The sequence below is a fragment of the Leptinotarsa decemlineata genome, unplaced genomic scaffold (assembly GCF_025532065.1).
Source record: "Leptinotarsa decemlineata unplaced genomic scaffold, Ldec_3_MD MMD2_tig00003335_RagTag_RagTag, whole genome shotgun sequence".
NCBI classification, from domain to species: Eukaryota; Metazoa; Arthropoda; class Insecta; order Coleoptera; family Chrysomelidae; genus Leptinotarsa; species Leptinotarsa decemlineata.
The window spans coordinates 6,549,053-6,561,911 of record NW_027412587.1 but is presented as its reverse complement, the minus strand read 5'-3'; the positions used below and the strand labels follow the sequence as shown (position 1 = coordinate 6,561,911).

Genomic DNA, 12,859 nt, shown 5'->3' with positions numbered 1-12,859 from the left:
GCCGAACATTTTCGAACACAGTAGCGTCAATATCTGTACAAATATTTTTTATTCTCTGCCGTATATCCAATATTGAAGCAAGTTCAGTTTCGTAAAATCTGGCGAGCAGGCTAGTCATTCTGTAGGACCTCGACGGCCAATCCAACGATTGGGAAAAGTGGTAGGTATCCAAATAGTATCGTACTTATCTGGAGTGATGTGGTGGTGCGCTCCATATACAATATGGATACAATATCCATATCGAATTCATTACGATTCGCTTCGATGATCTCAGTGATGAGAGGGCCAACAGTAGTTTCCAGCATATTCAAATAGAGTTCCCCTCTTAAATTTTCATCAATAAATAGAGGTTCTATAATATGGTTTCTCAATATTCCTGCCCAAACGTTAATTTTTTCTGGATATTGGGTATGTGTTTCAGAATAAAGTATTCATGCATCAATTTCAATATCCAAACATCCAATTTTTTGAGTTGACCCATTCAAAAAATAAAAGAAGGAGGGACATTATAGAAAAGCACTGTATATCTTTGAAACGTTGACCAGCAAAAGCTCATTTCTCGTCAATTGGATTTGAAATCGAAAACAAATATAATAGAAACGCAGAATAGCCGCTGGGAAACATAACATCAATACTTCTTATATGCATACATATATATGCTGTACTCAAAGAAGCAATTTGTCTATTCGTGTTACGGTTGTAGATTACTTATTGGCATATAAAGAACTACCGGCTTTAGCATCATTAAATCATCTTTTTTATCGATGGCATGCCTTGAAATTAATCGAGTGTTAATTATAGTGAAGGAATATGTAATTGGTAGAGTGTGATTATGTTATCTGGCTTTCAATACTGTCAGTAGAGAAAACTAATTGCATTCATTTAACTTGTATATTCAACAAACACACTCAAATGTGAGATTTATCTTGCTTTTCTGAAGCATAGGCAGAGAAAAAATTGTTCTTAAATGATAGTCCGTGAATTTTCAGCATGATAAATGACGTAACAATAAATACATTTCAAATGAACCTTGCCTTGGATAAAAGCTTTTATTTAACTTGACTTGTATGTATGTTAACAAATATTGCAAGTTTAATTTGACCCACTTCATGGTATCCGATTGACCTGAAATTTTGCATGCTGGTCCAGAAACGATGACAATGCATGCTAATCATAAACGTGACCTGATGGTGCTGCCAGGATCGGCTCCGTACGGGAGATCTCCTCAGCGGTAAATAGCAGGGACACGAAATTTTGTATACGCATTCATTTATTGAATGCGTTGTTAGGTCAACCATGAAATAGATGCCACAACCAGGATTGGCTTCAATAAAAAGATATATTTCTAGAGAAAAAATTAAAACAAGCTTTTACCTTCAAATACCTACATCCCGACTCTAAAAAGAGGACAATAAATAGTGTAGTAGTTTGTAAGAACCCATTTTTATTTGCATTGTAATGAAATAATTGCACGAGATAGTCTAATAGATTGTACTGGAAGAAATGAAATATAGATTTAAATAATATTATACTATCTGATATAAACAAATCTGGGGGTTGCCTAAGGAGTTGGAAATATTTGTGAGAGCCAGGGTGATGTTGCGATACAATGTTGATGTGTCTAAGGGTATAGTGAATGGTGTCATCTGTCATAAAATAGAAATTATATAGCCCTGTTTCCGGAGAGCACAAATGTATGACACGGACATTCCATCAGTTCGTATCGACTTCGGCAAAGATGGGATCCACGTTATTCAACCGAAATCTGTGCAATTTCCAGCTAAATTCCGCCATGATATAGCTGAACGTAGAATGTTGCCAATTGTTTTATGCTGGACAGTTCACAAAATTCACAAAATGATCACGCTGTTGTATACTTGGGTTCAAAGTTGTTCGCTGTCGGCTAAGCGTACGTGGCTTTGAGTAGGGTCACATCAATAGAAGGCCTCCTTATAGAAGAATTAGACTGTTCGAAATTAACTGGGACTCGGCCATGTAATAATGACGCCATCAATGAAATGAAAAGACTAAGAAATATAACAAGCTAATTCTTTTATAAGGTATCCCGAAGGAGTAGGTACCTACCTACTTCTATAGAATATAATTCATCCTAATGATAGTTTTGAAATTTTAAATCACATTAACCACATTCATTTATGAGTTTCCAGAATTGAAATTTTAATAAAAGCTTGTCGCGATGCCTGGAAGAAATCTCTACATATTCAGTCAGATGAAATTTGAATTAAGAAACATTCTGACAGATCAACTAGGTACTGCGATAAATTTCAAATCCGATAAATCCTATGTGTGCAAAAAAGTTATTCAAGGTTAAAGTTCCACATTTTAAGCATTCACGGCACTTTTATTTAATTACAAACATTATGAATTGTTTACAAGTTTAGTAGATGCCTACCTAATTACAAATTGAAATTATCGCGACAAGCTTTTATTATAATTTCAATTCTGTGAAGTCATAAATGAATGTGGTTGATGTGATTTACAATTTTATCTTGATCTTTTTAGGGCACCTAAATACAAGCTTGTTATAAAAGTTTTTTTATCATTATTTCAATCAAATAAAGTTTTTGGAGATCAAATCGTGAAGTGTAGTTTTTTAAATTACTATGGATCTTCATCAAGTAACGACCGAATCAATAAAAAAAAACTGCTGTTGTATATGAAACTTCAGGCATAAAACTCTGCAAACCACGGCCAAAATAGCCGGACAACCATTTTGACATAGTGATCTTCCCCATGTGAGTTCCCTTCTTTTATGTAGTGTGGCAAATTGTTCAAATCAAAGTGATGGAAAACGAAGATTGAACATTAAAAAAAGAAATAATACGGAAAACAAAACCTCATCATATCAGGTTTATTTTTTCATATAGATGTAAGCATAAAAAATGCAATATCCTCACCACACATGTACCACTGGATCCATCCAGGTGTCCCGCACACAAGTGTCCAGATCTTATGTGAACTGCATGCCCGTACTTTTTTCGACAAACTGCATTGTCGTGAACTGGAACTCTAGATTCCAGTAACCTAGAAATAAATCAATAATGTTGCCATTATATATAGTGTGATACATAAATTATACATTTGAATTGTCAAAATTTTTTTCAAAAAATGCCAAAGAAAAAAGTTGCCCAATTTCAAATTTCATATCCTTGCTCGCAGGTTGGACTCTCTACTGTCACTTCTACTTCAATTTTTTTAATTTTTCGAATATTTCGCTCTATCAATTCGAATAGAGCCTGTTACCAGAAAAATACACCTTCGAAAATTCCTCTTTGTTGTTCATCTAGTTTTTTCAATTCATTGTTAAACTGATTCGGATTTTCAATGTTTGGACGTTAAAATGTCCGTAATCGAATAAAAGTTTTTCTATTAATTCTTATTACACTCGAATTCCTTATTTAGCAGATGTGTATCCCATTAGCTGCAGATTAGTTCGAAATATTTTGATTCAGTTTACACCCAAAAGTGTGACTGTTAGATATAATCTGTTAGACATAGTTATCGAGCAAATAATAACGCTTCTTGAGCTAATTCCATAAATCCTATTTTCCTTCTTTTCGCCATTAGATGTAAGAATAACGTTACACCAAATAAACTAGGTATAATCAAATCACAACAAAACATTATAACATTCATTGATGGTACCTCAATAATCTTATAAAGAACCCGAATTCATCATTCATTATGCCATCCTTCCCATTCTATACAAATTATAGTACTTTCATTCAGAGACTTTGTGGCATTTTAAAAAAATAGGGAATTTATGTTAACACAACACTCCCGAATGGTATTCTCTAAATATTTTTCGTTTGCGAATGGTTTGTGCTTACACACTTTGTTTCAGATAACCCCATAGAAAAAATCCATTGGAGATAAGTCCCGTGAACTCGGTGGCCAATAATCTTACCAATTTCGTCCTATCACTTTGCCTCTAAACATCTGACTGAAACACTGTTTCACTTCTATCGTTGAGAGAGTTTTCGAAAAAACGGAAACTCATGAAAACCCGTTAGTTAGGGAAGCCACAGATTATGCTGTAGACGACCCCTCCCGATATAGAAGGCCCCGACACTCTGTCGAATGAGGCCCTCATGTCCCCCGTTAAAGGATGAATAACTTTTTCATCCATCCCACCCCAGCCAGGTAGGGGTATCCCGTGAAGGGCGGCACTGATGTCTAAGGACTTCATGTCGTCATCTATCAGTTGTGTACCCATTGGCCCCTCTCAAGGCCAATAATCAGCCAAAAGGGTAGGGGAGCTGGTCTCCAAACCTGGACGAAATCAGGATGACTCGTCACTTCTACCATTTTTTTAATCGGTGCCCCGTCAAGCTGATACCACGTCTAACACTTAGAGGCGATTATCCAAAACTTCAGACAACTGATTTATAATGAAATTTCTGCGTTTAAATTTTACCTAAAAAATTATGGTCTAATTATTTGGTGATTTAATAACACACACCACACATTTATCTTGATTGAATGTTAGTCACGGCGTTATTACAAAATTTGGATTATTGTTGGACCACCAGCGACAATTTTGGGAGCTAACTGTTCCATTAAATGTAAATGTTGCCTCGTCTGTCCATTAAATCCTGCAGCAGAATGCGAAATCATTTTTTCCCTCACATTGAAACCAAAATGGAAATTTGTTACGTAATTTTTTTTCCTTCTTACTTATTCAATCATTAGTTCATATGTGGGGTATTTTAGATATAAACGGGATAGGGTTATTTACTCACAGCTAGCTTTCAGACAGCGAGAGGGGGGGTGAGTTATACAAATGATTTATGTTCCAAGGGCTCCAACAGATTTACTATTAACCCTTTATAACGTAATAGCAAGCAGATCCAAATCTATAAATTATCCACGGTACACTAATGCCCCAATAAAACTAAAAATTTGGCAAATGGATATAATGAAATATTTCTACACAGGGTTTGGCAATGTGCAAGAAAAACCGTAACTTATAAATAATAGCCAACCACGGAGGGGGGTCGTGCACGACAGATAAAACTGGACAAGGTGTTTGGGAAAAAGAAAACCACCCACTTATTCTCTAGACATGATATTGGTAATGTGAAATGTGAAGGTATTGATATAAAAAATATATATTTGATTTTCACTCAAAAGGAAAGCCCTTAATGCCGCTATGCGGTACTTAGCATCGATTCCAAAGGGCCAACTGTAATACGGCACTATTGCGCTATTCCATCAAGGAAGAGGATGAAAACCCATGTGACATTTCCTCATTTCCTTGCCCCCAAATGACTGTTTGTATAATTATATCGGGTTTTCTGGGTGATACACAAGTTATTAAAAAAAATCGCCTGAAATTAAATTATTGTTGGATTGCTCGTATCATGGGATAAATTGTAGTCCTGTGATGACACAAGGAATACTACTTGAAAACTCACCTCCGAATATCGAACCCTAATAATTCGAAGACGTTTTCATATATAGTTGAAAAAAAACTGATATAAATATCCTCCGAAGAGATAAGAAAACGGAATTCTCAACCTTCCAAATCAGCACTATTACGAATCCGTTTCTGTGAACATGTGAATTACAACCGCTTATAGCGTTTTACAAACATCCCTAATTTAAATTCACAGTTCGAGTATCATTGTCAATTTCCAACTGAAAATGATTAAAATACCTTGGTCGAAGACCAACAAGGTTTCTAATTTTTCCGTTAGAGGCAGCAGCTATCGGTTGGTTGTTTAGGATCTCGAAATGAGCTATTAGTAGGTGGGTAAGCGACAATAAATAGGTACCTTTTTTACGGAAAACGTAACAAATCCTACTCGAACATCGAAATATCTTTCTTTGAGAGTGTGTATGAACTTTGGCTTATAGGAATGGAATTTACTTTTTGCAAAATTCTTCTCGCAGTTTCTTTGCCAACCTCTGTATCTTCATTAATATTCCTGATATTAGGGAAAATTTTATTTCGATTTAATCAGTATCTACTATTTTATTTGCGATATGTTGCATTAGTCTTGTAATGTTTGAAATCACGAAATTACATATCATGTTAAGTGCAAATCGCTAGAATGAAATTTTTTTGAATAGTCATGAAACTGTAAGTTCAATGTGTAGTTTACAGAGAAGTATGATATTTCGGGTTAGTTTTCACTCAATTATTGGTCAGAAAAATAACCAAATTAGATAAAAATACATTGAAAAAGAAATACGAGTGTAATAAAAATGAAAAAAGTGTTTATTGGATTACTGACATATTAACGTCCATTATTGAAAATCCGAATTATTTTAACTATGAATTGAAAAAACTAGATGAACTTTGCAACAACCAAGACAAATTTCTGAAAGTATATTGATTTCTTGAATTGAAGGGGTTATATTTTTAGGAGTGATTAATTTTTGGGAAAGAAAGTTTTTGGCTTTCTACTACTCCAAAAAGGATGAGGGAATCTTCCAAAGAAAGGAAAGAGATAATCAATTTGAAAATAAGTAACTCTATACATGGATGTGTAGATCATGCAAAGAAGTAACTTTCAAACACAAACTGAAAGAAAGTCCTCCTGAAACAGCTACTTTCATATAAACATTGAATTACACGAAAGGAAAAAATTCTTTCGAAACAAATACTTCTTTATGAACACTGAATTATACAGAAGCTACTTTTCTCTACTCAGTTTGTATTTCAAACATTCGTTGTGGAATAAAAATCAGATATCATTCACATGAGTTCTACTTTAAATGAATGGTAACACTTTGCACTTACATAGAACACTGGCATCCTCACTGGTATTCCTTTTTCTGGTAACAGGACAATGCGGATATTTTCTGGGCAAGATATGACATCGAAGATATGAATTTTGAATCATGTTTCTTTCGAATCGATAGGGCAAAAGATTCGAAAAATTTAAAAAAATGGAAAAAGTCGAAGTGGCAGTAGAGAGTACAAATTTCGTGAAAGAGTATAAAATTGGAAATCGAGCTATTTTTTTGCATTTCAGAAATTTACAAAAAAACAGATTTTTTGAAGATTTTCGAATAACATGTGGAATTTAACAGGTTCACTGTAGCACATGACAAAATTGCGAAGTCAAATTTTCATTATATCTATCAATAGAAGAAATTTCTACTTGTCGCGAACTTTATGTGTGACATTGTATATCAAGGAAAGGGTTGGAAGAGCTAGTTGAGAGAATGACAATTCAATCTCAAGTCAGGCTAGAGTGCAGTTCAGAACATTTTTCACTTTTCTTTTCTTTTTTTTTCCTTTGCGAATAATTACTATGGTAGCTCCTGCACTTCCACTATTGCCTGTCAGTCATTAGTATTTTGAATTCTATTCATTTTCAATTCATCATTTGTTCGCAGATGATTGACTATGTTTCATGATGAATTTCATTACCTTGGATGTCGTTCTTATGAGGGCGACAGCTGATTAACGGAAAAACATATTTCAAATGAAATTATAGTGAAATGAAATACAAGTAAAAAATATAATCTCTTAATTTTTCACTTTACTTCATTTTTTGTTAAATTGTTCTATTTTTTACTTGTATTTTATTTCACCGTGATTTCATTTCAGGGGTTTTTTCGCTTAATATAATTGTTATTTTCAGCTATTCATTTCGATTTTTCATTTGTATTAGTCTTTCAGGGGCTTCAAATCATTTTATATAATATTGAAATGAATACACAAATGAAAGAATAACCAACCTTCCAGCTAGCATGCTGTCCTCCGATGCTCTGCCCCACCCTGTAGCAACACAGAAGTCAGTCTGGTTGTGGAGCAGTCTCTTCAAGGGTAAACAAACTGTTCGGACTCTGCTTTCCCTAGAAACTTTGATGGGCCGGACCAATTTCATCAGAGCTGCAAAAATGTTAACGAAGGAAATATCGTAATAAAAGTATGAAAAACTAGCTTTTACCCGATTTGCTCGCATTTATGCCATTAAATGTGTCAGTACAATAGAAATGAATTAATATGATAACTATATTTTAATACTTGGCTGGGATTATCAATTTTTAAAAATTGTTACAAACGATGAAGTTTCGAAAATTTAAAATATGTTTTATTGAATTGTAACAACAAATGTTAAAATAATTAAGTGGCATTTAGCACAAAAATAACACCTAACCTAAAAATGAAAATGACACAAGAAAATAATGATAAATATAAAAAAATTCCAAACAGCTGAATCTATAGTCAATTGGATTGGATTGGATATTGTCGTGACTGTGAATAAAACAGTACAGTACAGTACTAACCCATTAGTGCATATTATTCGTTTTATCGAACATGCCTATTTAGGTCGGCAAAGAGAGTGTCTGCGCATATTTTCAATTTTTTCCCACGAAAAAGTTTTCATAACATATAGGATTAACAGTTGGTTCAGTCATTTGAGTGGTGGGAAGGGTAAACGTGTTAGTTTTGGTTATTTGTTTAGCGATGGATACATAATTGAACTCAACTCGCTGCGGCGGGTAAGTTATTATACAATATCCATATTATTTATGACAAAGATGTGAAGGGTAATGTAAATCCCTTTACATGAACTTACATACCATCAACTAGTATCACAGATAACTCCCGTCTATCTTTATTTTTCTTGAAATCAGTCTTTACATTTCATGTTCGTTTTATCGAACATTATGAACATAGCGACACAGAGACTGGCGATATAAACATTACACCACCTCAAGACGGCGAAGATACTGATATTGATGGTGATCTATCGGATGATGATCATGAAGGATATATTTCTCACCTGGGACCAGCTATGCTGCAGGTGGAAAGTCAGTTTGTTCCGCCTAGACCCTCCAATCTTAGAGATTGTAATGATGCAGATTATGATTAAGATGATGATATACCTTTGGCAAAGTTATTTCCGAATGTTGAAGCAGATAGACCAACGGAGGATAACCCACCTTCCACTTCAAAGAAGAAAAAAGTAGTTTGGACCAATGAAGTACACATTTTCAACATAGAACAAAAGTGCAATTACAAAAACCACCAGAAGAAGTATATAGCAAAGTTTTCCCATTGCCCACTCAGAAAGCAACAAAAAGACATGTGTAGGGAAAAACGAGGTGAATATTCCTTTTCAAGTAGTGAGAAAGTAATTGTCTTTCAATGGAAGTTGTCACTGCGGCCTCGAATTTCGAGTCTTGTGGAATCAAAAGTGTCACTTGTTACTCCAGGACAAGCAGATTGAATATATCCGTGCCTCAACCCAAATATTCGATAATTATATATAATAAAAGCATGGGGAGAGTGAATAAATTGGATGGGTAAGCAGCGAATTATAGAACAAGAATGAGGCAGCGAAAATGGTGGTGGCCAATATTTTCGTACTCATTTGATGTATCGGTTGTCAATGCCTGACTGCTATTCAGTAAAATTCACCCTTCCCATGAATTGTCGTCTGCTCTGCTGAAATTCAGGAGAGATTTGGCTCTGAATCTCTTGAAGACTCACGGCTAAGCATCAAAAAGAAGGCAAATCACTCCAGCAACACTCGCCAATGTCAGGTTTGATAAAATCAACCATCTGCCACAGTATATCGAAAAGGAAAGAAGATGTGCTGACTGTGGAAAAAACGCAAAATTCATATACATGAAATGCGAAAGAGTTCTTCACCCAAAAGAGTGTTTCCTGAAGTATCATACTCCATGGAGATGGATATAATTTTTGTTACAGTCATTTACCTATATTGATATGTGAGCATGACGTTCGATAAATCGAACACTCTGTATTTTTTCAAATAGAAAAATTTTTGAAGAAATTTGTGTACAAAAGTTGTTTGGTTTCCTCCCAACATACGATTTCCACTTAAAAAACTAGCGTTTTCAAAAATGTATAACCTTATGCACTAATGGGCTAAGGGTTGGAACTTAATTACTGGAATGCTACATGACGTTAAAGTAGCTAAATTTTGATATTTCATTGACAAACAATTTTTTTTATCTTACATAAAAGATATTTTTTTAATAAAGAGTATCCTATGTTACTTCTAATACCAACAGGAACATGTGTACAAAATTTCATGATGATCTGTTGAGTAGTTATAGCGTGAAACCGTAAATTTGTATTTCCATCATCTGTCTGAAAATAATGAATGGGCACATTTGAGAACTACTTGCGTCCGAAAATGCCGAATGACAAGAATGTATTCATATTCAAGGGGAAAAATTTCGATTGATACCATCTACAGAGTCGCCATCGATGGGGTCGACAAAGAAACAGTAGAAAACATCACATGCAGTACTACAACCTTTTTATATATAGAAAAGAGTGGAAATCGAGTTATCCGATTCCAAATAATGACCAGTTTTATATTCGTTTCAAGAATTTGCAGAAATCTGCAGAAAAAATGATTTTGAGGAGAAATTTTAAATTATTCGAAACCCACTCCAGTTCATCCCAATGAATATTAAATATGTATATTTTTCACTCTCAGTCAATAATGAGATCCGTAAATATTTTTTTTTCACATCTTGAAATGTTACTGTGGCGATATTGTTGCAAGCATATGTTTTTTATTCATCAAATCAGGTGGTTTGGTGGACTCTTCTCAGAGGTTGAAAACAAACAATCAAAATGAAAAGAGAAATGAAAATTTCTATGTTTTTTACCACGAAACTGCAGTAACTAACGTTACTGAAGTTTCGTCCTATATGGACATTCTCAAACTTATACAATAAACTTTATTGTATAAGTTTGAGAATGTCCATATAGGACGAAACTGCAGTAACGTAAGTTATAAATAAAAGTGGTAAAAAACATAGAAATTTTCATTTCTCTTTTCATTATGATATCCTACCACGTAGTAACGGCTACATACGTCAATTTATTGAAAAAATCAAAATGTGATATAAAAATACAATGGGATGGAAATAAAAAAAAGTTATATGAAGACGGTTGTGAATATTGAAAATCGAAACGTCTTGGAAGTCATTTGGTTTGAAATGTCTTTCTTGTATTCCATTCATTGTATTGTATTTTCATTTCGCTTTTTCATTGATTTTATATCATTGAAATTTCAATTATCGTTCAAGCTATTATCAAATTAATTTTCATTTCAGGACACGATTATTTGAATAATAATAATATTACAATAAGTGGTACGAGTACATCGAATTAAAGTTACAAAATAATGTATGTTTTTCATAGACAAAATGAATTGAATTAGGCTCGGAATAGACCCTTTTAGTACAGCGATACCTATGTTTCAAGGTTCAGAATATATTCCACAGATTTCATTATATATGGTAGCCTGTCCAAATCATTTCAATTTCAATAAAAACTTCTGATAATTAACGAAGTCGTAATGACTAACTCAAATCACAAAAGATTGTTGTTGGACCCTAAAATTCACCTTATTTTTTGAACAGTTACGTATGATAATTTTTTATAACAGACTGTTACGTAAAAATAGTATTTTAGGGATGGTAGTACTGAAGATAGTAATTAAAAAAAAATGACGAAAATGTTCCTTAATTGATCAAAACTCAAATACACTTCAGTTCTACTCCAAAATTGGATATCAGAACCCTCTAACATTTTTAAAAAAAAACAGTTTTTCAGAAGATATCTCGTCAGCACAAAAAAATTAAAAAGCCCTTTGGTTTTCTATTTTACCATCATCAAACAAAAATTGTGTGAAAAACTTTCAAATTAGAACCCTCCACTCCGTCTCCTGATTTGAAAACGGCGCTTATAAAAAAATAATAAAAATAAATAAGCTTGGATGTCAGAAGCATGAATCTTATTGGCAAATCGTGTGTGAATAAGATGAAAATGTATACAAGCATATACTATGCCTATATAATTTAAAACTTATTTACCCACATATATACATGAGAAAATTAGCTAAAAAAAGTTGTTTACCAAAATGCCCACATGTGTAAAATGTGATAATAAGAAATAAAAATACGAAAACGTAAAATAAAACGTAAACAAAACGTAAAAATGCTGTGAATTATTTCAGATGCTAAATGAAACTTATAATTTGATTCGACACTAAGATTAACTTAGGGTACGATGAATTTCAGAGTAAGTGTTAGTAGAAGTTAACATGATTATTACAGGAGTTTTTTCTTCAACACAAAACCATTATTTTAACACCTTGACACGTGTTTCGATCACCAAGGGACCATCTTCAAGAGGAAGATCAAACCAGTTTAACACTTCGACACGTGTTTCGATCACCAAGTGATTATCCTGAAGAGGAAGATTGAACCAGTTTAATCTTCCTCTTGAAGATGATCACTTGGTGATCGAAGCACGTGTCGATGTGTTGAAATAACGGTTTGGTGTTGGGGAAAAACTCTAAGTAATACTCATTACTGCACCAAAGGTTCCAAACAGTGCATCACAAGAAGTTATCAACATAAAATGCGTCCAAACTATACCTATCTATCAGGAAATGAAACGTTGATGGCTTTTCTAAATTCTGAAGGGCTTTCTATACATTCAACGTCGTTTGGCAGGTGATTGAATATTTTCAATCACCTGCCGTCGCGTATAACGCTTTTGTTGGAATCAAATGTACCAAATCACCTAAACACTTCCCGTGAAAGTATCTATAGAAGGGAGACAAATCCCCAGCCTTTCTTTGATGTTCTAGACCATATAGGTTGCAAGTGATGTTCGCGTCTTCAATCAGGTGGATGGCTCTTTTCTTGGTGGAATCCAGCAGGTTCAGGTTATGTTTGGAGGCGGAGCTTCGAACGTGAGAACAATATCTTAAAACAAGGTCTGATCTGAGCTTTATTAAGCATCAAAAATTGCTGTGGTGTGTACAGTTTCTGGTTCGGAAAAGTGGTCTGAGCTTTTGAGAAGTAGCCTTTGTAATTC

General features: G+C 34.0%; 1 protein-coding gene across 1 annotated transcript in view; it reads right to left on the bottom strand.

Annotated features, from left to right (window-relative positions):
* Positions 1-12,859, bottom strand: part of LOC111503766 (trypsin-1) — a 65,226-nt gene that overhangs the window by 9,109 nt on the left and 43,258 nt on the right. Inside the window, exons 5-6 of the mRNA XM_074178033.1 lie at positions 7,717-7,870; positions 2,919-3,045 (exon numbers count right to left, since the gene is read on the bottom strand). Coding sequence (XP_074034134.1) covers positions 2,919-3,045; positions 7,717-7,870 — 281 coding nt within the window. The remainder of the gene's footprint in view (positions 1-2,918; positions 3,046-7,716; positions 7,871-12,859) is intronic.